This window comes from Molothrus ater, chromosome 1, assembly GCF_012460135.2.
Source record: "Molothrus ater isolate BHLD 08-10-18 breed brown headed cowbird chromosome 1, BPBGC_Mater_1.1, whole genome shotgun sequence".
Taxonomy (NCBI): domain Eukaryota; kingdom Metazoa; phylum Chordata; class Aves; order Passeriformes; family Icteridae; genus Molothrus; species Molothrus ater.
Window position 1 is genome coordinate 3146631 of NC_050478.2, and position 25405 is coordinate 3172035.

The 25405-nt window shown below is 41.8% G+C and overlaps 1 protein-coding gene across 1 annotated transcript in view; it reads right to left on the reverse strand.

Annotated features, from left to right (window-relative positions):
- The window catches only part of VIPR1 (vasoactive intestinal peptide receptor 1), a 117054-nt gene that overhangs the window by 20813 nt on the left and 70836 nt on the right, over positions 1–25405 (reverse strand). The window contains exons 5-8 of the mRNA XM_036378930.2: positions 20217–20317; positions 17818–17950; positions 4841–4994; positions 1832–1892 (exon numbers count right to left, since the gene is read on the reverse strand). Coding sequence (XP_036234823.2) covers positions 1832–1892; positions 4841–4994; positions 17818–17950; positions 20217–20317 — 449 coding nt within the window. The remainder of the gene's footprint in view (positions 1–1831; positions 1893–4840; positions 4995–17817; positions 17951–20216; positions 20318–25405) is intronic.

Consider the following 25405-nt stretch of genomic DNA (forward strand, 5'->3'; position numbering starts at 1 on the left):
GCTGAGCTATGGATGGAGTTAGAAAAGTTAAAAAGGGTCCAGGGTGGGATTTATTTCATCCTGAAGCCAGAGCTGTCTGCACACACCACCCCTCACCTGGGACTGCATTTTAAAGCCAAGGAGGAAATGAAGGAAAGGACTGATGTGGAAATGACTGATATTGCTTGGGACACCTTTATCTGCACAGCCAGGTCACAGAAGGTGCATTTTTTAGGAAAGCATTCATGGAAATTGGGCTGCTTTCATGTAAGAATAGATTAGTGGAGCCTGCTGCAGACGATTTCACCCAGATTCAGCTCCTCTAATTCCAAATGTTGGCAGTGAAGGCAGTAGGAGATGAAGAGAGGAACTTTTAGGGCACAGTTCCTGAGACCTATTTTAAGCATCAACTTTAGGGTGATAAAAATTGCACTCTGTGGACTACACTGACTAAATCTGCCCTAACTCTGCAGGGAGATGGAGCAAATTTCTCACATACAGATGCTTCCAGTTAGGTGTGTGCTGCCCTTTCATTTAGAATTAAAGTAGCCCTAATTTTGTCTAGTGCACTTCATTTTTGAAATAAATTGAGACAGCCTGAATGAAGGTCACTTGCACTTGGAGTTAGAATGTTTAAATAAAGTCTTAGTGTTATTTAATCAATCTTACCTAATTAGGGTTTATTTAATCTGGATTAATTTCCTGTAATTTTTCTCTGCAGGTAATGAAAAAAAATAAATCTGTGTTAGGTATTAAAATATTCTGTAAATTCATGCTCTGTTTTACTCAGCACAAAAATGAAGGGCTTTAAAGCCCCCAGAAAATGCAAAGATTTCTGTATTTTTATTAAGAATTTTTGGAGCTTAGTGGGAATATATAGTAAGAAAAACTGGCATCCAGAATGGTTAAATGTTCCTGTCTCTGACTCATTGTAGAGGCTATTTATTAACAGAGTAAATAAGGTCAGTTTTATGCAGATAGAGTGAAACCATAAAGGAAGTGAGTTGCCCTCAGGAAATGTGCTGGCGTGACTATAAATCAAAAATGCAGTGAGAAATCTGAGCTTCTTCTTGTAGTGAAAAAGGGGCAAATCAGGACACATTTGGAGGGGAAGAATGCATGGGAGAAAATGGATTTAACTCCAGGATGCAAATGCAAGAAGTGAGGGAATGCACACTGAGAACAGAATAAGCACTTGTTTCTGCCTCTCTCTGGGGTGTTTTCCTATAAACCCCTTTCCAATTACTGCTTGAATAAAAGCAAGAATGAGCATTTCAGGATCAAATCCTCTTTACTTGCACATATCCTTGGATAACTCTGGTGTCTGCCTCATTTTCTTAGCTGCATTCTATCTGCTTCTTATACAAAATATCAAAGGCTGCTGCTAGGTTAAAAGAGATGAAGAATAGATCCTTAAAATCTGCTTGAGAAAATAAAAAAAAAAAAGAATTTTTAGCCTTTTCCTTTCAGAGAGAATTTGGTGTGTTTATAATTTCCCTGCTGCACGTTTAGGGTCAATTCTGCAGGGTGCAAAGCTCTGTTCTGAGCACAGGGCCAAATGCAGCCATCAGGATCTGCTCACAAATTCCCTGCAGATATCCTGATCAAGGCACTGGGAAGTAAAGAGGGGGAGTGATTGACTTCAAATGACTTTCCAGGGAGACCTTGGAGCGTTTCCTGGTTCCTGGTGGCAGGAGAGAGGTGCCATTGCTGCTGGCTTTTGGGTTGCTAAGGCTGCAGGGCTTTCCTTGGCCATTTAAAGGATTTATAAAGGAAAATATAACTGATATAAGGAAAATACACCTGATACAATTTCCTTATAAAGGAATTATAACTGAGTGCACAGGCTTACCCAACATCAAAAAAGTAAATCCTGACAATTGTCCAAGCAGTGATGAACACGGAGGGGGCACCTGAGGAGAGAAGAGATGGTGTTGCTGTCAGAAACCATGATCAAATGGTTCCCTGATTTCATTGCCAGATTATTTAAAATCTGCCTCATTTCTCAGGGCTGTTCTTCCTCGCTCTCCACCTCCCCTGAGTGACTGAGGGGATGCTTTCCCTCAGGGGTGGGGAAATACTTCACATTTTCAACCCTCACATGCCAAACTGGCAACGTTGCCTTTCCCTCCCTGTGGCCATGCAAGATCAGCTCTCTGGAACTGCTCCCAGCATGCTGAAATTCCTGTTGAAGTGCCTGGAAAAACCTTCCAGGGGTGAAATGCAAGGAATAGGGGTCACTTGAGCCACCTACAGTGTGGACACCTGTACCTAAGGAGGTCACCACAGGCACTCCTCAGCATCAAGGGGCAGAATTGTGTGTTTCTCACACACAGGTCATCCAGCTATGTTAAATGTTTGATTTAGAACAATAAAAATGAAATATCCCTGGACCCTTTTGCCCTGTAAGGGAACCTGGGGTGCCGAATTCACGGGTGAAGCTGCCTCTGCTCCTCACTCCATGATCTGCCACGTTTGGGTGGTTTTGTCCCATCCTTATGCTGGCTCTTTTCTCTCTCTTATCTTTGACTAGATTTAGGTTGGAAATACTCCAGGAAGGACATATCTCTTTGCTCTGTGTTCCTCACAGATTGTGTACATTTTATTACCAGTGATTTCCAAGTGCCATGGTACTAAACCCAGTAAAAATTAATGTAATTAGTGCATCCAAATTATTAATTCATGTGTAATCCATTCCAGATCCATCCCTGATACTCTTGCAAATGATGGATGACTGAAAGGCCAAAATATCCCTCAAGCACTTGCCATGTTCTGGAATTGCCCTTCTGCACCCAAGCAACCTCAGGACACATTAGGAGTGCAAGAAATTTCCTTTGATTTAAATCATTACCTCCATGCATTTTTCTTTAAAACCTGCCAGCTCTCCAGTGCTGAAATAAAGCATATCTAGAGCACAAGGTGAGTTTAACAAAGGTCTGACCTGAGAAACCATCGTCCTTCCTTCTGCCCAGAGCATGGAGAAGCATCTCTGCTTTGCAGTGTGAAGCTGAGCGTAGCTCCTGCCACTTTTAATGGAAGTTACTCCATTACCCATGGATAATTGAGAAAATCCCGAGTCCTGGCATGTCCCTGAACATGGCTCAGTTTTATTTTACTTTTTCTCCTCAAGATTCTTCCCTGCTCTTATTATTTCTCAGTTTCAGCCATTGAGAGCAGGCGGTAGAAAGTTATTAGCTTACTTAAACATAAATCTTCAACTAAATGGCATGAAAGGGAAAAAAAAAATCTGTTTCCTTTTTGGAGAAATAAAAGAAGTTGATCTGGTAGGATTAATTTGCATAAGTCAGCAATTCAGTTGTGAGTTATTTTGTGAAGAGTTCAATTTTCTCTTCCTTACCATTTTTCTAATTTTATTTTGCTTTGCTTTTTAAAAAATATTTTTTAATTTTCATTATATTATATTAATTTAATTTTATTTGATGTGTTTGAGACTGGATTTGCATTAAGGCTGGAGAAATCACCAATGCAGTGAGCAGAAGGTTATCAGCATTAGCACACAGGTGATGGGATGATCTCAGGGCAGCTGGCTGGCCTGAATTCAGTGTCTGGTTCAGTCCAGGAGTTCTGCTTTGCTGGGATCCATCCTTACAATTTAAGGTCAATGTATGATACCAAATTCAGGATTCCAGTCAGGATCAAGGAATTCTTTCCCAATACCCAATCTAAATCTACTCTCTGTCAGTTTGAAGCCATTCCCTGTGTCCTGTCCCTCCATCCCTTGTCCCAAGTTCCTCTCCAGCTCTCCTGGAGCCCCTTTAGGCTCTGGAAGGGGCTCTGAGCTCTCTCTGGATCTTTCCCTTCTCCAGGTGAACATTCCCAGCCTGGCCCCAGCCCTGGAGCAGCTCCATGACCTCCTCTGGAGTTGCTCCAGTTGCTCTACAACCTTTTTATTTTGGGAAACCCCATGGCTGGCAGCATCTCTGCAGGTGGATCTCAGATGAGGAGAGCAGAGGGACAGAATCACCTCCCCCAGCCAGCTGGTCACGACTCTTTTGATGCAGCCCAGGACTCAGTTGGGTTTTTGGGCACGTTTTGAACTCATGTCCAGCCTCTCATCCACCAACCACCCCAAATCCTTCTCAGGACTTAGGGGGGCTGGGTGCTGTCTACAACATCTGTCCTAGGGTGACATTATGATGCTTGTATCTCCATTTGTGTGTTCTGTTTATACTGGATATTATATTCTGTGCCTTCAAGACTGGCTCTGAAGAGTGAAAGTTTTGTTTTGGTTTTGTTATCAGCCGCTCCCCCACAGCTGGGGGGACACACAGACAGGGCAGTACATGGTGCTGCTTTGGCTTTTTTTGTTCTTCCTTTTGCTTTGCTCTTGCTCCTGCTTTTGCTTCTACTCATTAGTTAGTTTAGCTAGGCAGTCTGAATTTTCCCTGGACTGTTTTTATTTCCCATTCTTGGAGCCACTTGAGCCTGCTCTGGACTGGGACCTGGGAACACTGAGAGCTTGCACCTTGTGGCTGCAGCAGCTGCCCCAGCACAGGAGGGACTGAGAACAGAGTGACCACCCCCAAGAGAGACTTTCTGAATTTGTCATCTTTTTTCAGAGTGAAGAAAGGGTGTTGTCACTTGGTATTGTTCATTTTGTGTGCTGGGGGTGCTGTGCCTGTTAAACCAACAGGTTCTTTCCACTTCTCCCTGAGGAATCCTTCCCGAACGGGTTGGGGAGGGGGCCGTGTGCGTTTGCTTTCTGGAGGGGCCCCCTTTTGGAGGTTTTCTCCCAAATTTGCCCTAAACCAGGACAACATCTCTGCCCCACCTGAGTGCCCAGGTATCTGTGCTAAATTCCTGCTAAAATCACCAGTCAGGATCTCCTCCTGGAGCGTACCCCAGCCGATCAGGATGTACCACCAGAAGTATTTCCTCTCCGAGAAGAAGGAGATGACCAGCAGGGTGTGAAGGTACAACCCCTCCACCAGCAGCCAGAAGAAGTTGGCCATGACACAGTACTGGAAGAAAACCATCATGGCCTTGCAGCCCACCTGGAAGAGAAGAAATGAGCAGTGGTGAACTGTTGGAACCCTGGTTACTGAGAATTTCAGACTTTCTGTGCTGATCCCCAAGAGAACACTGCATTTGACCTGAGGCCATGGAGCAGCTTCCAAAATGGAATGATAGAACTGGGATTGTGGGTGTGGAGTTTGAATAGAAGTGTGTGATATCACAGGGTGGAAAACTTAGAGTTGTAGGTTTTAGAATGCAGTAATATATATATAAAGCAAGATGGAGGTTTTAAAGCAGAACTGGTCCTTCTTCACCTTCTTCTTCAAGAGTATAAGTAATATTGTGCAATTAGATAAAAAAATCTGCATTACAGACCATGAGTAGTTATTTATTAAGTTAAAAGCAAAAATAACTTGTGTCATTTCTTAATTAGACCGTTTATACTTAAAAAAAACCTTATAAAAAAAGATGCAGCTCCATTTTTAACTCATTATAAAGAATCACTATTAAGCTCACACTTTATGAGACTGTAATGTAAATAAGAACTAATAAACATCTGAGTCCAAACAAGAAATATCATCTCACACATTTAATCCCAACCTTAACAAAGAAAAAAAACAAACAAACAAACAAAAAAAAAAAAAACCAAAAATCCACAAATCCACACAGTGGTGCCCTGTGTTAGGAACTACAGCACATTCCCACAGGAAAGAAATTTCCACCAAATTACCAGTGACCCTTGCTCTGGGTGTATCTTTGGGGTTGCTTTGTGCAGCACCTGAACTCCTAATGGAATGAATTCTATGGTGAAAAGTCTACAAGAAGTTGCTCCTCTCTAGGAGAAGAAGGACTGGGATATGCATTTTTAAAATAAAGGATAGGCAGGAGAAGCAGGGAAGGCACATAAAAGCATGCAGAGGTTTTATTGCTGTGGAAGGGAAGAGATTTGAAAAGGGAAGGTGAATTGTTTACCTTCAGGAAATGAATAATTAAACACAGTAACTTGCTGTGTGGAGATTTCACTGCAGCTCAGGTAATGGGAACAGTTCCCTTAGCAAAGAAATAAATACAAATGGAAATTTCTGACACTCAAGGGAAATTTCTGACACTTGGCACCCACTGCATCTTTACACACCCTCCAGGTGTTGGCTCAGCAATTGCCCTGCTGCTTTCAGTGGGTGACACCCTGCATTTTCTGGGGCAAGAGTTTGCTCTCACTCCCTGGTTGGTGGCACTTCCCTGGTGTCCCGCATGTGTAGAATGTTTAATTTAGAGCAACAATATTAATTTAGAGCATCAGTGACAAGACCTCATTTCTCCCTCTACTCCTCTCCTGCTGAAAGCAGTTGCTACAAAACACTGGTTAAAAGGAGAAGTGTGGAAAGAGTTTTTTTCAATGCCATGTGTTTTGGGAGGAACCATCCCCACCCTCACCCCCAAACCCATCAGTGTGTGACCCTGGGGACCCTGCTGGGCTCCTGATAACCATCTGGGAGGTGAACTCCTTCCCAACTCAGAATATTCTGTATGTGACTTCAGGGGCTGCCTGAAGGAGGGAAGGTGGCACAGGGCTGGGCTGTCAAAGGTGGGATGCAGCAGCCTCATCCCAATGGCATCACCGTCCCATTCACATTTTTTGGAAAACCCCTTCACCCAGGATTTTTCTCCTGGGAAGCTGAAAAGCCTCGGAGAAAAAGGAAAACAATTCTTTCTCATTTGCTTCTCCTGTGTTGTGCTCACATGTGGAATGTGTTTGGAGATTGTTTACCCACAGGTGATTGTTCCATTGGATTCTGCTGTGAGTTGTTTTCACTCATTGGTCAATCAGGGCCAAGCTGTGTTGGGACTCTGGAAAGAGTCAGGAGTTTTCATTATTATCTTTTTAGCCTTCTGTCTGCATCCTTTCTGTGTTCTTTAGTATAGTTTAGTATAGCATTCTTTAATATAATATAGTATCATAAAATAATAAATTAGCCTTCTGAGAACATGGAGTCAGATTCATCATTCCTCCCTTTGTCGGGGATCCCAGCAAATACAATACATCACCACAGCTTTGGTTTCTCCCTGATTTTGTGTGCATGTGGCTGTGTGACACTGCCACGCCTCCTTCCTTTTCCCCAAAGCCTGCTTGGTGTGTTTGCAGGGATCTGTGTGTGAGTGAATTCCTTCATGGTTTCACTTCGTGGGTGTTTGGCCCTAATTCAGCAGCTCCCAGGTGAGACGCTGTCAAAACCCAGGACATTCCTGCAACTGCTCTGGAGGACTCGAGACCCTGGCAGGGGGCTCAGAGACCTTGGCATGGAGTCAAAACCACCTGTGCCTTTGATTTTAACCCATGGAAACAATTACCAACTTTGTGTGAGGAGTTACAAGCCACAAGGGTTTGAGTAGAATGACAGTGAATTTATCACAGGGTGAAAAAGTAGAATTTTGGGAATTTAGAAGGGGGGTTCAAGAGGCAAGATGGAGGAATCTGGGTGTGTCCTGTCCTTCTTCTTCTTGCCCTCCATCTTCTGCTGTGATGGTGACAGTGTTTGATTGGTTTAGAGTAGAGACAGACTGTCTAACATAGGTGATAGGTATTGGAAAATTATTGTAAATAAAGTACAGTTTTTTAAATAAAGGTAGTTTTTAGTATAAAAAGCCAACACCACCCCAAGGGTGGTCAGTGTGCCACAAACCAACCTGCTGGACAGATCTCAGCAGGTCAGAGAAAGAATGTCATAAATAAGAGAAAATAAACAACCTTGAAAAGCAAAGCCAAAGAACCTTGGTAGTGGGGCTGGGAAAAAAAAGACTTTTAATGCCTCAGGAGCCATTTCAAGCACACAAAACCTGAGAATACACGAGGTTTGAGGGGGCAGATCTGATGCACCTCAACCACCTGCCTGTAAAACAAAGATTTCCTTTGGGGATTGTGCACCAGGGGATCACTTCTGGATGGTTGCACTGAACTCATGGCAGAGGCAGGAGCACAGCACAAGGGGCTGCAAGGCTTCACAGGACAAGGGAAGGCTGCTCACAAACAGTGCACGTGGTTTCTGCCCGGCAGAAAAGGAAAGGAAATCCCTCAGGAAGGGATTTCCAGCCTGACTTTGCAGAGCTATTGCTGTACAGAGAGAAAGCTGTGCTGAACTCAGGCCTGTGGCAGCAGAAATTGCAGATCCAAATCCATCCCCTCTTCTCCCAGCACTGGCAAACATCAATTTTGTGGCAGTCTCTGACCCTAATCCCTCCCTTAAAGGGGTGGTGGCTTGTCACAAAGCTGAGGTGGATCATGGTTAGCAGCTGGATCTGATCATCCTCTAGGTCTGTCCAACCTTAATAATTCTATAATTAAAATAATTTATTTATTTTATGGTTTTATTTCTCCATGCACATGGGCAGCAGCTGGGTTTTGGCAACTTTTTCTCTTCCTGGGTAGCAGATCAATTCTTTTCTCCTTGCTGAGGGATACTGGCTTATTTGAGCAGTTCCTATCGCTCTTGGAATTTTTGGTTTTACCTGGAGAAAAGACCTTTTTGTGCAGCATTTTGAGTGCATGGCAGTAATGTCTTGCAGCCAGGGATCCCCTGTGGCATTGGAACAGAGCTGGATGCACTGTCCTGTCCTTAAAATTAAATAATGACATTTTTCCACTGCCTGGGCTTGCTAGTGCTGCCTAAAGCGGGTAAGTTTAAAAGAGGTGCAGTTTGATTGCTGATGATCCAGTTGATCCTCTTTGACAGTGGCACATTTGGAAAACAGCCCTTCCTGGCTTTTGGGAGACCTTATTCCATGCAGCACTTGGTAATGGGTCTCCACCTTCCTGACTGATAAAATTCAGCCTCAGAGAGGCTGGTTTAATGCTGGGGAATAAAATCCTCTTTTATGTAAGATATCTTACCCTTTAGATGACAGGCACAGGGCAGAGATGAGCCATTACATCTCTAGAATTTATTTTTTTTCCATAGAGAGCAGACCTCACGATGTGTCACTGTTGAAAGACTAACATGGGCTATTTTTAGATCAGACATTTTCAAGAGAAAAAGCTGAATTACATCACTGCTTTTGCTACCCTCTCTTCTCCCACAGGTTCATTTACAGATTATTTCCTTGTCTTTCCTCAGGGATCTTGCTCTGCTCATGTCCACAGCAGATGTGGCAGTGAGATGGTTTTTCCCTTGGTTTTCTGGCTCCTCTCTTGTTCCTCTCTTTAGAGCTGCATCAAGGATGTACCAGTTGTTTTTCCCATGAAAATCCCTACTTTTCCATGTGTGTAAACCCAGCACTGCCAAGACCACCACTAAAACGTGTCCCCAGGAGAGAGAGAAAGAGAAAGAAAAAGGAAAAAGAGAAAGAGAAGGAAAAAGAGAAAGAGAAAGAAAAAGAGAAAGAAAAATAGAGAAAAAGAGAAAGAGAAGGAAAAAGAGAAAGAAAAATAGAGAAAAAGAGAAAGAGAAGGAAAAAGAGAAAGAGAAGGAAAAAGAGAAAGAAAAATAGAGAAAAAGAGAAAGAGAAGGAAAAAGAGAAAGAGAAAGAAAAAGAGAAAGAAAAATAGAGGAAAAGAGAAAGAGAAGGAAAAAGAGAAAGAAAAATAGAGAAAAAGAGAAAGAGAAGGAAAAAGAGAAAGAGAAGGAAAAAGAGAAAGAAAAATAGAGAAAAAGAGAAAGAGAAGGAAAAAGAGAAAGAGAAAGAAAAAGAGAAAGAAAAATAGAGGAAAAGAGAAAGAGAAAGAAAAAGAAACTAACTTAGGCTAACTCAGGCTTAGCACACCCAGCCTGTTGTGTAACAACAGCAAAAAAGCAAATTAAAAACAAACAAGCCAGACTGCCTGGCAAAAAGCCATCACTTTAATTTCTTCCCTCAGTTTAATTGCAGTTGTAGACCAGGTTCAAACAGGTGGGCTATAAAAAAAGCCCCACAAAGTTTATGTTTGATAATCAAGGTGAATTGTCTTCAAAAACTCGAACGAGAAGATTCCTCCTAAATCAATTGGGTGCCTTTGACTCCTCCCCTCCCTCCCTATCACAGGTTGTGACAAGCAGGGAATTTCCCACAATAAATTGCTGCACTAGTGAGTGGCTCTGCAGCTCCTCCTGGGAGATACACAGAAATTTAGGGTATTAGGAACAATATCTGTGAATGAAGAAATGTGATTGAAGAAATTCTTAAAAAGCCATCTTGACAGAAGCAAAGGGGCTCACGATGGACTCCAGTGTGAAAGTCTCTGTGAAAGCAATTTATGATCTATCAGGACTTATGAAAAATAAAAGACCTTCATGGGAATAGTCATCTTATGTCTTGATGATGAACCTTTCAGAGGCTTCAAGTGTAAAAATGTATTATTAACAGCACGGGCAGATCAATTTAACTGGATTCATGGTCACTGCCTGCCTCAGGCATAGGAAGAAGAGCTCCCAAACCCACATTTTCCCTGTTAGCTTCCTGCTCTGCACCCATGGTGCCTCAGAAACATTATGCGAGAGCACTCTAAAGCCTTACCAGTAGCTAATTAATTCCATTTATCTTAACCTGCTTTCCTTCAGGTCACAATCCATTACATTTTCATGCACCCATCATTGCCCCGAGAGCACGCCCTGCAGTACTCGCCTCATGTCAGCTGTCACTGGGCAATTTATGAAGCCATTAGAACCTGGATTTGTGTCTGGGCTCGTGGATTTGTTACCACTTGATAAAGCAGAAATGCCATTCCCAGATGGATGAGCTGGGCTGTGCAGCCTGACCCAGGCACACCCCCCTGCCTCAGCCAGGTAAGGCTTTCCTGCTCCCATCAAAATGTGGAGCAATGGAGACATCAGGAAGAAGCTTTTGGATCAGTTTCTATTTCTATTTCCCTATATTCTATAATATAATTTCTATTATTTCTATTTCTATTTCTTTCCTGTGCCTACCTGCAATAAAGGTTGGGCTACTACTGAACCTGGACGGAGCATTGAGCATTGTACCCCTCATTAGGGAATTATTTCTGCAGAAAGAGCTCAATCCAAAGTCCTAAGGCTTAATTTAAAGCTGGTTTAAACTTGGTTTTTCTCTGTACTTTCACCTCCTTAGTGCCAGCTGAAAATGGTAAGGCATTTATAGAAACAGAATCCCAGAATGTTTTGGGCTGGAAACCTTAAATATCAACCAGTGGACCCCCTTCCATGGGCAGGGCATCTTTCACTGTCCCAGGGTGCTCCAAGCTCTGTCCAACTTGGCTTTGGACACTTCCAGGGATGAGGTGAGGATTTATGAGGAAATTACATGATACAGCCTCTATTTCATGTGCAAAGCGTGGCAGGGGCAGATCCTGCAGCGATTAAAACAAATGGAGTTGCACCAGTAAATTTTGTATTAAAACAAATTGAGTTGCACCAATGAATTCTGTATTAAAATAAATTGAGTTGCACCAATGAATTCTGTATTAAAATAAATGGAGTTGCACCAGTGAATTCTGTATTAAAATAAATGGAGTTGCACCTGTAAATTTTGTATTAGAATAAATTGTACCACTTTACACTGATGAAAAATGTGGTGCACATGGCTGCTCTTCATGCCTTGCCCACTTCCCATGCAGGCTTCCTCAAATCCAACACTGGATTCAGGAAGAAACTCTTTTGTGCTTTCCCTCACACGAGAAGCAACTTTAAGCCCCATGACTGTGATCCTCGAGGCTATTTAAGAATTTCTCTTTGCTGGTTTTAACAGGGGTTATGTAACTGTCAGTCTTGAAGGACTCAGCCTTTCTGTTTTGTCTCTCAGGAATTCCTGTTTGATTTTTGGGGAGCTGTCTTGTGAGTGTTTCTGAGATGCTGATTAGCTCTGGCTGGTCTAACCTGGGTGTCAGATGACTCAGAGTTGAGTTCAGGTGTAAAAATAGAATTATTTTGGTAAATGAGTTAACTGTGACTGTTTTGTGCTCATCAATCACAGGATAAAGGCACTCATGAGCACACCTGCAGTGGTAAACCAAGTCAACCACAAGGCAGCAATTAAAAAGAGAAGGTGATCAGGGTTTTAATAAAGCCCTTCCTCTCATTTTTCCCAATTTCTCTCTTTTTTTGTGTGTGGTGCCAGCCCATGATGGTGGCACTGCTGTGTCCAGGATCACAGAATCACTGAAGTAAAGAAAATTCCTCCTCCAGAGCTCTGCCAGTCTGACTTTCATTCCTGTTTTAGTTCCTTCTGCCTCCATTCCTGTTTTATTTCCTTCTGCCTCCTTCATTCCTGTTTTTTTTTTCCTTCTGCCTTCATTCATGGGTTTTCCCTTCTGCCTCCATTCCTGTTTTATTTCCTTCTGCCTCCATTCCTGGGTTATTTCCTTCTGCCTTCATTCCTGTTTTTTTTTCTTCTACCTTCATTCATGGGTTTTCCCTTCTGCCTCCATTCCTGGGCTATTTCCTTCATTCCTGGATTTTTTTCCTTCTGCCTCAATTCCTGGGTTATTCCCTTCTGCCTCCATTCCTGTTTTTTTTTTTTTTAATCTTCTGTCTCCATTCCTTCCCTCTGCTTTCTTTCTGTTGTTTTGCATGATTTACAGGACCTTTCTCTAGGTCTCTAGGGCTTTTTTTTTTTGTTTTGTTTTATTATTTTTTTTTCCATTCCCCTCTGTTTTGCTGTAAACCTTAGACTGTAGCAGTGATCATCAGATAGCACCCAAGGAAACAGCTGACTCTCTAACATTTGTTTTGCTTTAACACAGGTGCATAAAAAACCTTCTACCATTGCATTTCTCCATCAGCCTGCATATCATGGTGCTCCCACATGGATCTGAGTAGCCTCACTGCTGGAAATGAAAACGTATCTGTCTTCAACTTCCATAAATAAAATTCATTTAGGGGCCTGTAGCTGTTATCAGTTTGTCCTGAGGGAATTAAAGTAAAAAACCACCAATTTTTCACTCTGAAAAGATGAGATATGCATGCAAATTCTCAACTGCTGAACTCCCACTCTCCTTTGCAAGGAATAATTTTTGTGCTGGATTTTTTTTTTGTTTTACTGGACTAATACAAAAGGGAAAAGATAAATTATGTGATCTCCCTTGGCTGAATCTCCAGCAAGGGGAAACTTGCAGAGCTCAGAAAAAAATGCCAGCCTGAATTTAATCTGTAGAATCTGATCTTTGTTTCCAGCAAACTGTTGGCTTTGTCTTCAGCAGGGCTGGAAATGTAAGTGGTTCATCATTATTATGCCATCCAGATATGACAGTAATGAAACTATATCAAAACCTATCCCTAAACCCACAAAAAATTAAATAAAACAACGATTGAAGTGTTCAGTTCAATCCTTCTGCCACATTTGTTGTTTTGACTGTTGTTTTCTGCAGGGTGCATCCCAGGGAGAGAAGGAAAAGGGAAGAGAAATGGTGGGAATGCCAAGAGGGAAGGGCACTAAACCTAAGGAAATCAGGGATAAAGACTAAAACTTCTAAGGAGGTCTCTTGAGTCTGGCAGGGAAAAAAAACTAAACCCAAAAATAACCAAAAACCAAACCAAAACAAACAAAACAAAAACCCAAAAAACCAAACCAGAAAAAACATGAAGGCAAATCCAGACTGTAAAAATTTTTCACACACAATGAACAATCTGCAGACGTAAAAAAGCCACGTGTGGTGAGTTTTCCATCAGAAATGACCGATTAGTGAGACAGAACATAACCTGAGTGAGACAAAAGCAATATTGAGGAAGCTGAATTGAAGAATTATTGAAGAACTCAGGGTGGGTGGTTCCACAGAGCCCTCTGAGCCTCATCATCTCCGCATCCAAGTGCTTAAAGCCCCAGCTGACAAACACACTCGAGCAGATGCCTGCTTTAATCCATTTAAGCCAATAGGAAGATTCAGTTACACAAAATTACAATTAAAAAGCTACATAAGTACTTTATGAGAGAGAGGGACAAAGTGGGTATGGTCTCCTCACAGTACCTTGAGCAGAACGTTGTTTCTGTGCATGGCCATCACACCCCTCTAGAAAATTCCCTGCAGAGTTTTGCTTCTTACTGGAAAATCCCACAAAAATCCAGTTTTGGAAGAGGTCAGTCTAAGGATTCCCCATGAGCTTTAGCACAAGTCTCTGTTAATTTGGTGAGAGTTCTTTATTTGACTCCTTATAGTATATATTGTGAATCTGTTAAGATTGTGGTGGTAATATATTTGCAGTCATAAGGTACTAGATCATAATAATATAAAATATTATATAATTATATATTTCTATATAACTTATAATATATATAATTATATATATAATATGTATATAATTATATATATAATATATATAATTAAATATATATAAAATAATATATAATTATATACTATATTTATATACTATAGATATACTATATTTATATACTATATATATACTATAATATATATATACTATAATATAATTATATACTATAATTATATACTATATATATTATAATTATATAGATATAAAATTATATATACAATAATATAATATAATTTATATATTAAATATTATATAATTATATAATTATATAATTATATTATATAATTATAATTATTAATATAGAATTTTATAATTCTATATTAATGTATAATATTATTAATAGAATAATCATAAAAAGTGTTTTTTAATAGTAGGGAGAGCTTAAGCTGCTCTCTTTAATTGTTTCTCTCAAGCCTTTAATTATGTCATGTGTCAGTGGTACATATTTGGGATTTGTATTTTGTTTGCCATATTTTGTTGGTATGGCTATTATTTGTGTTGATGTCATGTCAAAATCTCCTTCCTTTCATGCTTTTTTTTTTCTAATTTCTGCTTAAATGGTAGAATTTGGAATGTCTCTTGAAGGATCTTTTGTATTATTATTTGAGCTGACTCTTGGAATACGAGGAAATGAGGCTAATTCTCTGCTTTTATTCTGTAGGTTTGTGTCTCACAAAGATGCTCCTTCTTCAGGCTTTGAGGCTGTATTCATTCCTTCATTCGCTGTGCCTAGGCACAAATCTAACAGACTGGGACACCTGGGAGGAGGAGAAGGAGTGAGGGACATTTACAAAGCCACCAGTGCTGAGTTTCCTTGGTATGGGACAAGGGGCCTTGTGCAGGTTCTGGGTTTAAAGGTCATTTAAGCCTGCTCCATTTAGTCATAAAGACAAGCCCTGCTTGTCAGCTCAGGATTTCTGCCCAGTGAAAACAGGTTGATTTTTTCACCCAAGCAGCAAGACTTTTCTTTCCCCCAGGAGAGAGTTTATCCATAAAGCAGGACCAAGGGCTACACATCACTCTGCAAACATCACCCAGCGTTGGCTCGCACCATCACTCAGTGATGCTCATCACATATATTTTATAATTTGGCTGCACTGGCCCTGAAATGCTTACAGCCACATTCTCAGGCACTGTGGCCCATGGAAATGCTCAACAAATTAATTTTTGGGGGTGTTTGTACATGTTGAACTCAGTAGCAATCCAATTCTCTTTGAGTTTAAAGTGGTGGAGAGTTAAAACCATACCTGAAGTGTCCTAAACTAGGTAAAATGAAGAAAAATGCAGAAAAGCCTACTAAAATGTTTTTTAATTACATATATGTCTTCCTCTGTTGGAGTTCCTACTTGATTGAAGCATTGACACATTTGTTGGTTAATGTATTTTTGTGTGGCTGGAGCACAAAACATAATTTAAAGTCTTCTTACTGCAGCAGGTAATATCAAATTGAGGACTTTGGTGCCTACATCAGAAATGCTGGGAGAAGATTCTATTCATTTGGATTTTATAGCCCTAAATCTGTTCTGTCTTTGCCCTTTCATTCCCTAAAGGAACCGAGTGTGGTGTTTCTCTTCTAATGAAACACCTTTGTTGCTTTGGGTTTGCCTTGTTCTAAACCAGAGTAGCAGTGAGAGCATTCAGCAAATGGTTTGTTCAAACCTCTCCCCAGACTGAAGGAGCTCAAGGCCACATCCATTACACACACAGCCTTCAGTGAATTGTGTATAAAATCCTGACTATGTGAATTAGCACCAGGACTCCCAAGTCCAGCTTTATCCTGCAAGTTCAAAGCACAAACTTAGCTCAAGCTAACCCAACCAACCCCACAGGAATGGATTTTATAAAAATTTTTCCTAACTGATTAATGTTAGGAGAGGCATTTTGTGTCAGTGTTTTTAGACTGCGACCTAAAAAAATTGTCCAAAATCCTGGTTCTAGACTGCAAGGGATATGCTCAGCCTAATCTGGTGGTGACAGATTTGTTCCACATAATTTTATAATCATTATGCATCATCCAGCCATTCACCCTGAGCTGGCAATTAACTCAAAAATCTTCTGATGGGGAGAAACATAAAAATGTTGTAGCCATGGGGGCTACCTGAAAGTTCAGGTATTCTGGATTCTGCAGGAAAATTCTGTATTTACACCCAGAAATGTTTCTGCATGGAGGAGAAGCAAACACTGGATCCAGCAGAATCCAGTGGAAACTCCCACAGGGATGAGAGGTGGGTTCTCATTCTGTGGCCTCTCCTGGCTTGGCTGCTCTGCCAATTGGCATTGACAATTAATCTGTGGCAATTGATTCCAGTTTCCATGTCTTTCTACCCATTCATGGACCTTCAGAAGAAAATCCCATTCCAAGAATCCAGAGAGGATCACGGGGAGGAGGGAGCACACAGGGAAAGGAATCATGCTGCACACAGTTCTCGGGAAAAGCTGAGAGGAGGCTGCTCTGAGCTTCAACTCAGACATGCTCAAGCAGAAAGGTCATTATAACAGCAGGGACAGGACTCAGGGTGAGGATACAGGAAAGCCAGAAAGCAAGGAAGAAATTGGGTGGATGGAGAAGAAAAGAGAGTATTTTTTTTGGTGGTGTATGACATAAAAAACAGGTCCAGAGGTATCAGCAAGCAGCTCATCCAATGCTCTGAATTTACTATGGAGGGTTCCTGGGTTTTTTTGGTTGGTTTTTTTTTTATTTCCCCTGGATAACTTCTGATCACATCTCTTCATTTTGGTGATTTCCATTTCCTGCCTAAATTTATTCATGACTGGTGTCCTCTTACGTCAGCGTGGCCTTTAGATAAACAGCCCTTCTCCCTCCTTAATGTTTGCTCCAGCTGATAACACTGACTTTGAAAGGCAAAAAAATAACCCAACTCCTTTATTCCCCTTATTTATCATCCCAGTAGGGAAATCTCACAGTTGCAGACAGCGAGCGTGGGATACTGATTCAGATGAAAAATGGATGATGATGATGGTGTCTGCACAGAGATTTCCTGCCTGAAATCCTGCAGAGATCTGGTCACTGGAGCCCAGAGAATCACCCACATGCAGGGGCCTTCTCCCAAAGGACTGAACAGCATTCCAGCCTCCAGGGAACTGATTAATTAGAGCCCACTGTCTGTGGGTGCACATAACACACACAGCTCATGTGGAAGTACTTATCCCATAGATAACTAACATTAGTTATGTGAATTTGGATCTGACTCCCAACCTCATGGAAGGAAAAGGTTTTATTGAATCCCTAAACACAAACCTCCTTTGAGCAGGATATCCAAGAAATTAGCATGTGGCTGGGAGATGGACACAGGACTGACAGGAGCCCCAAAATCCTGTATAACCTCATTGTGGGTTTGATCTGATGAAATCCTTAAGGTTCAAAAACACCTCTAGGACCATCAAGTCCAACTTCAGAAAGGACTAGATATAAAATATAAATATATACATTTTGGACTCAGATAATCAGTTGATTCCTTCTCCATACAAGTCAAATGGCAGCAATCATGGATTTCTTTTTCCTTTCAAATGAGAAGAGGATTTGAAATCTTCCCAAAGTTCCACCTCACATGCATTTGCAAGGTGATTATTGGTGCATTGCTTAAGAGGGGCAACAAAATGGGGTGGAAATTTTGAGTGCAAGGCTACTTACTGAACTCACAAAGCAGTGCTCAGACTCCCCACTTTCAAACAGGATGACATCCTTGATGAAGACTGCGATGGCTCTCATGATGAAGGACATGAAGAGGTGCATGTGAATGTAATTTCGAGTACAGTGTAGTTTTCTGTGGGGAAGAAATTAAACATTTCTGAATAGCAAATCTTCTCAAAAGCATTCTTTTTATATTTACACATTTCTTCTACTATGACAGAGTCCCAATTAAACATTAGAAACCCTGAGACAGGCTCTGGTCTGATGAACATCACCACAAATCCACTTAAGCCTCTTTAATTCCACAGAATGTGGCAATCCATGTATCTGCAACCGTACTGCTGCTTTTTCAATCCTCAGAAAAACAGGAAAAAATAGAGGATGACAGAAAACAGGTCCATCCCACTGCTCTCCACTGGAAAAAAAAATGTTTTTGACTGAGCAGACTGTGCTCATATTAAAGGGCTTTTTTCTACAGAATGTTTCTGCTGCAATAATTCTTTTCAAAGTGAAATGTCTTTTCAAGCAGGCAAATAAATTCTTAGCATCTGTTCCCAGAATTAACACATATTACAGACTTTCTGGAATAATATGAACTATATTTTCACTTAAAAATTACTGGTTGTTAACGATACTGAGAACCACACCAGAGTTTTTCTATCCCTTGCCTGCTAATATTTTGAAGACAAATTCTGATCAAGTGGGATTTTTTTTTTTTTCAAAAGAGAATTTACACCAGCTAAAGTGAAAGGCCTGATTGTCTGGAAATGGGTACTTTGTACAGACACCAGAACCACACCAGACCTCACTCAGCAGCACAATGAAATTAGCACCTCTTAATGAGCCAGTGGGCCGTGGCAGAGGTTGTGCTGCTAATCTCTGATGATGGCAAAATAATGGGGCTGAGCTGAGTCCTCTGTGCCTGCAGGCCAAGGCAAGTCAAGCTAAGCTGTTTCCCACCAAGGAAAAACAGGATCCTCAATGGTTTCACCAGCCTGGCTGGCACTTTGTGCCTTGTGGAGGTTGTTGGCATGTGTCTGATTGACTCCTCCATTGTAAGGGGAGTGGAGAGAGCACTTGGGAAGAGAAGTGATAAGTTCCAGAAGGGTGACACCAGCCTTGGTGTAAAATACCCTAGAAAATGTGCTCTATCTTAAATGAGGAGATGGAGCCTCATCCAAAGGGTTCTTCCAGCCCAGCTTTTAGCTGACCTCTCTTTACATAAATTAATTTATAATAGGAGATGACATATATGCAGACATCTTCATTGGAGGCAACCAAATTTAGATACCTGAATCTACTGCAAAAAATAGAGAGCAAGAATTAATCCATTTGTTGCAGTCTGGGATTCCAATGTCACTTGGTGAGCTCCAGACTATGTGCCCATCCATCCATCCATGAGGCCCTGGGTCTCCTGCAGGCCCTGCATCCTATCTGCCACACTTGTGCACATCTCAGGGACAGCAGCAAGTTAAAATGGCCCTGGGTGTCTCTGTCTTGCCATAGAGTGACAGCAGGAAGGGTTTTTGGAAAAGACTTTGGGAGGAAACAGGCTGCCCAGAGAAACTGTGGATGTTCCATCCCTGGAAGTGTCCAAGGTCAGGTTGGATGGAGCTTGGAGCAACCTGGGATAGTGGAAGGTGTCCCTGCCCAGGGGATGGAATGAGATGATCATTGAGGTTGCTTCCACCCCAAACCATTCTGGGATTTTGTGATCCTGGATATTTTTGGATGCAATTTTGGATACCAGTTTGAATACCTACTTAAGGTAGAAATTCCTTGGTATCCATATATAGGACTCCATGGACTGTAACCCTCTAAAAGAGATCCATCATAGAACAATCTGCCTTTGGTGAGATGAATCCACCTGAATAACTGCATTAGGGTTACAACTCCCACAGGAACGTCACAAATCACACACCAAAACACAGTGACACTGAAAGATGGAGGAATCTTCCTCCCCTATCCAAGACAGATTGACAGAAATCTTGGGCACCTTCCTGTAATACTTAAAGCCTGCACAGCTGTCACCCTGTTCTTCTAAGCCTTCTGATATTTACATTCTTGTAATGAAGATTCTCACGCACTTTTCTGTAAATAATTACTGTTTTACATTCTTTTCTGGAGGAGGAGAAATTTGATGGACTGTTGGTTTGCCCAGTATCATTGGAGAGGTGGCACTTTCCTCTTCCAATCCACTGTCACTTTTGCAAGTCTATAAATGCTGGAGTCAGAAATTAAACTTCCCTTCTTTTTTACCTTGGAGGTTCCAGCGTGCATGTCGTTTTATTTCATGTCCTACAGTGACACAGCCTTATTTTGTGTCCTTTGTCCACACAGCCTGTAAATCACCAGCCTTTGAGCCCTTTCCCTGATTTTTTTTCTGCTGGTGGCCTTACCTGAAGAGACACAGGATGATCATGGCAGCTGTGAGGGCGATGAGGGACAGGGTGTGTCCGATGGTGTAGCCGGTCTTGACCGTTCCGTAGAACGCCGTTTGCTGGTGTGAAAGAAAGAAAACAGAGCTTTCAAAGAGGTCCAGGAAAATCCTAAACACAGTATCACTGATGTCTGGGACAAGGAAATCATCCTTCTCCATTCTCTTAGAACACCTCTGACTCCTTCACCCTTTAAAATCCCATCCAGTAATGAATGTGACTCAAACGCCGCCGGTGTGAGCGTGGAGAATGCATCTGGTTGCAGCAGGGCTTGGACCACTCCAAACCTGGGTTAAAGTTACAAAAGGGAAAGGTTCCTGCTGGAAGGAGGCAGATTTGACACCTGCTCCAGCCTAAAACCTCGTGGAACAGGAGTGATCAATGTTCAGCTAAAGAGTGCACGACACTGGGTCTGATGCAGTGGGAGTGGTGAGATTAATTTTATTAAGGAGGTCTGAGGGCAGAACTGTCTGGGAAATCGGTTTGCTTTTGTGGGATTTACACTGTTGTTTAGGCAAGTAAAACGTTCTCACTGTTAACTCAGAAATGTGTGATAAGTTGGAAATTGGTTCATGGTTTTTCTCTTTGACAGCACACAGAGGGAATCTTTGAGCTTGGATCCAACAGGGAATCCCAGTCTAAATAAAATGGGCAAATAAGCTCTCCCAAGCTCTCTAACAACATTCTAAATCAATAGTTTTTTATTTCCATCTTTAAAAAAAAGAAAAAATCAAGAGGTAAAATTATTTAGACATTTATCAATTAAAAAAAAAATTCAAAGTTTTTATGAGAATCTAACTCAGTTTATGGAAAATTTTATTTTTTCCAGCTTTTGATTGACCCTTCTCTGCCCTCCTTGTCACCATCTTCTATAAACAACCCAAACAACCAAAACCACAAAGAGCAGGTTAGGCAGAAAATCTAAACCCGACCTTGTTTGGAGAAATACTCTTCCATAACATTGAGAGTTGACATTTTTATGCGCTATTTTCCCTGGCTTTGACAAGTATTGGGTGCTTTACAGAAGCAGCGAGGCTGGGATGAGTTGCAATCCTTTAGCATTTGCACAAGCCAGCTTGGAGAGGTGTTAAAACAAACAAGAGATTTTTGAGAGATAACACTGCTCCTATCTTTGACCACAGATCTCAAAGGTGGTTGAACCACGGTGTCCTTCCGGCCACATCACTGAGAGCTTTGGGTCACTCTGAATAGATCATTCGAGGCTTTCAGGACAATCTATCTGTCTGGTCTTGCCCAGATAAAGCTCTGCAGGTGGGGCCTCACCTGAGGGGGGCAGAGGGGTAGAATCCCCCCTTTCCCTGCTGCCCAGGCTGTGGGATCAGCCCAGGATACAACTGGATTTCTGGGCTACAGGTGCACATGGTCAGCACCTACAAGATAAAATCTTTCCAGCCTTCCTGGAGTCTGGGATCCCAAAGGCAGCTCTGACTTTTCTAATTAAAGCAGTCCACCTCCCTCATGTTTAATCTTTCTCTGTTATCTCTCTTTTTGATGGCACCAGAGCAGAACTGTTCCAGGAAAGACTTGGCCAGCAGAAGGAAGGAGCTCATGGTAGGGGACTGCAGGAGGAAGAGGTTGTCCCACACTTCATTTAGCAAAGCAAAGTAGCCCTTCTGCCTCTTAGAGTCATTCCCAGGAGCAAGTTATGCACAGAAAGTTCCTGGTGCGATTCAACAAGCAAATCCCTGCTCTCCACTCCATATTTTATAGTGATTAATCCTTCTTGTGCAGAGAGGGATGGTTCTGCATGCAGCTTTAATGCAGGATGTGGGGTCATCTCTGCTCTGGAAACTGCACATAATGGCTTCTCACTCTTCACTGCACTTGCTAATGACAGTTGGTTCCTATTCCAGAGATATCCCAGCAGAGAATTTGACCCAAGATCATAAATGGAGTTGAAATTTCACTCAGGGTCCAGATTATAAAATATTCTTAGTAGAAAAGAAAGGGATGTAGATAAGTGGAGGCAATGCATGCCAGGATGGCTGACTGTTTTACAGAATGAAATCAGGCAAATTCATCATTGTCTCTTTGACTTCTAAAAGCTTCTGCTTAATTTAACAGGAGTGTGATAATAACAATTATTTGAGGTAGGTGCTAAATTGAGATTAACTGAGATTTATTTTCCTTGATTTCTATTCAGTAACTTCAACATTTGTCCCTTGGTTGACAATGGGAAACATTTACAATTTTGGGAGAAAAAAAAAGAGAAATACTGGTATGAAGTCTTTCAGGAGCCAAGTGTTTTGGGGTTCATGTCATCCAGCCCAAAGTCATTGGGGTTCTCTTGAGAGTAAATGAAAAGAAATTTCTTTGGAGAGAAATGTGGGCTGAACTGACCTCTGGAGGGGTTTCTTTATTTTGCCATTTTCAGGCAAAACCTACAGAGACCTGGTGTTGGAACCCTGGATACTGAGAATTTCAGACTTTCTGTGTTGAAAGGCACAGATCCTCAGGAGAACAATGCATGTGACCTGAAGCTATAGAAAAAGCTTCCAAAATTGATTAATAACACAAAGATTATGAGTGTGTAGTTTAAATAGAAGTGTGTGACATCACATAGGGGAAAACTTAGAGTTTAAAGTTTTAGAATATAGTAATATATATAAGGCAAGATAGAAGTTTTAAAGCAGTAGCTAATCCTTCATCTTCAATTTCTTCTTCATGAGTTTAAGTAGTATTTTATAATTAGATAGAAAAATCCACACTGAGGAACACAAGTAGTTATTAAGTTAAAAATAAAGATAATTTAATTTCTTAATTAGATAGTTTTTCCTTAAAAGACCTTATAGAGATAAATACAAAGCTGTTTTGTAACTTATTAGTGAAATACTGTAAAACTCACAACTTATAATACTACAATATAACCAAGAACTAATAAACATCTGAATCCAAAATACCATCCCTACACATTTAACCCCAACCCTGACCAAAGCAAAAAACAAAACAAAACCCCAATAACCCTGGGGTGGCCCTTCTGAGCAGATGGAAACACAGCAGGGAGAAGAGCATCACATCTGGCAGAGGAGCAGGATAGCAGCCCCACTCCCCATTTGCTAATGCACCATTTTTAAAGGTCAGCTTGGAGAAGGGCTCATCATCCCTGCATGGACCCCAAGAGCAGCATTTTGGTGCCTCCATCATCTGCTGCTTTAGGGACTGCCAGAATTCACAGCTAAAACCTCACACACTGCCCTTATTTACTTTTCATACTTTTTTTCTTGCTGTTTCTGACCTGAGACCAAAAGTTCATGAAGTTTTTAACTCCTGGAAGCTTATCAGTCTTGCCTGGACCTCATGTCCTGTACAGCCTGCTGATTTTGTTCTCCTTTCTTTACTTCTTGCGCCCCAAACTCACTGCCAATTCAATAACAAGAAAACAAAAATCTATTCTTCTTCACAGGCTGCTACTGCATGTTCACCCCCCCTCAGCCACCTTTCACACAAATTGGAAGAAAAAAAAGCAAGGAAAAAACCCATGGAAATCAAGGGAAAATAATTAAGAAAGAATTAAAAGAACACAATAGAGGTTCTCCTGGTAACACAGCACTCTGGCAATGCTGCAGGCTGTAGGGTGGCAGGAGCACGTCCCAGGAATTCCCAAATCCCCTGTGCAGCAGGAACACTCTTGTGATCTTTAGCTGGTCACAGTGACCCCGAGATGTGTTAGAAAGTCTCTTTTCCCAGCCCAGAAGTCAAAGAAGGAGTCAGAGCTCTCCAGTTCTTGGTCTCAAGGTTGTTTATTGTTTCTTATCTATAAAATTCTTTCTCCTGTCCAGCTGAGGTCCACTCAGCAGGACAGACAGAGGCACTCTGACCACCTCAGAGGTGATGTTGTCTTTTTATTTAAAAAAATACGTGTACAATATTTACAGTTACTTCCCAATACCTATCACCTATGTTAGACAGTGAGCTTCTACTCTAAACTGTTGCAGACATCTTTTATGAAAAATCCTTTCCTTAGGATTTTTTCTCCTGAGAAGCTGAGAGGCCTCAGGAACAAAATGTAACCAATGATTATCTGCTGCTGTGGAATGCAACAGGTGCATCTGGGATTGGCCCATGTTGGATGTTTCTAATTAATGGCCAATCACAGTCCAGCTGGCTCAGACAGAGAGTCTGAGCCACAAACCTTTGTTATGATTCTTCCCTATTCTATTCTTAGCCAGCCTTCTGAAGAAATCCTTTCTTCTGTTCTTTTAGTACAGTTTTAATGTAATATATATCATAAAATAATAAATCAGCCTTCTGAAACATGGAGTCAGATCCTCGTCTCTTCCCCTCAGCCTGAGACCCCTGTGAACACCCTCACACAAACCAACCCAAAAGTGCCACCATCACAGCAGGAGATGGAGGCCAAGAAGAAGAAGGAGAAAGGCTGGACACGCCCAGATTCCCCCATCTTGCCCCCTGAACCCCCATTCTAAAAACCCCCAAAAAATCTATTTTTTCACTCCGTGATAAATTCATTATCATTCTACTCAAACTGTCATGGCTTGTAATCCTTCATACAAGGTTGGTAATTGTTTTTCCAAGGGCTCAATCAAAGGCAGAGGGGTCTTGGGCTCTGTGCCAGGGTCTCTGAGCCCCCTGGGCAGGGGCTCGAGTCCTCCAGGGCAGCCAGAGGGATTTCCTGGGTTCCCACAGGACACCAGCAGAGCTCTGGGTGGGGGTCCTTGCACAGCAGAGCTGGAGCAGTGGTTTCTGCAGGCACACAGCTCAGTCTGAGGGAAGGACACTTGAGGATGTGAAGTGCTGGCTGAACCTGCAGGCAGACTAAGGCTCTATTCAGCACAACCCTCAAGTTCTTTGTGCACCTCTGCCTTTGCTCTTTGCTGTTTTCTTTGCTGCTCAGAGCTGGCTCAGTTCTGCTCAGATCGCCTGTTAACTCTTGGAGTGCCTTGGTAATGTGGGACAGTGCACAGAAACCTCTCCCCATGTTGAGTCACAGAATCCCAGAATGGATTGGGTCAGAAAGGACCTTAAAAATCATCCCATTCCACCCCTGTCCTGGGCAGGAACACCTTCCACTACTATCCCAGGCTGCTCCAAGCCCTCTCCAACCTGGCTTTGGGCACTTCCCAGGATGGGACAGTCACAGCTTCTCTGGGCAACCTGTGCTGGGGCCT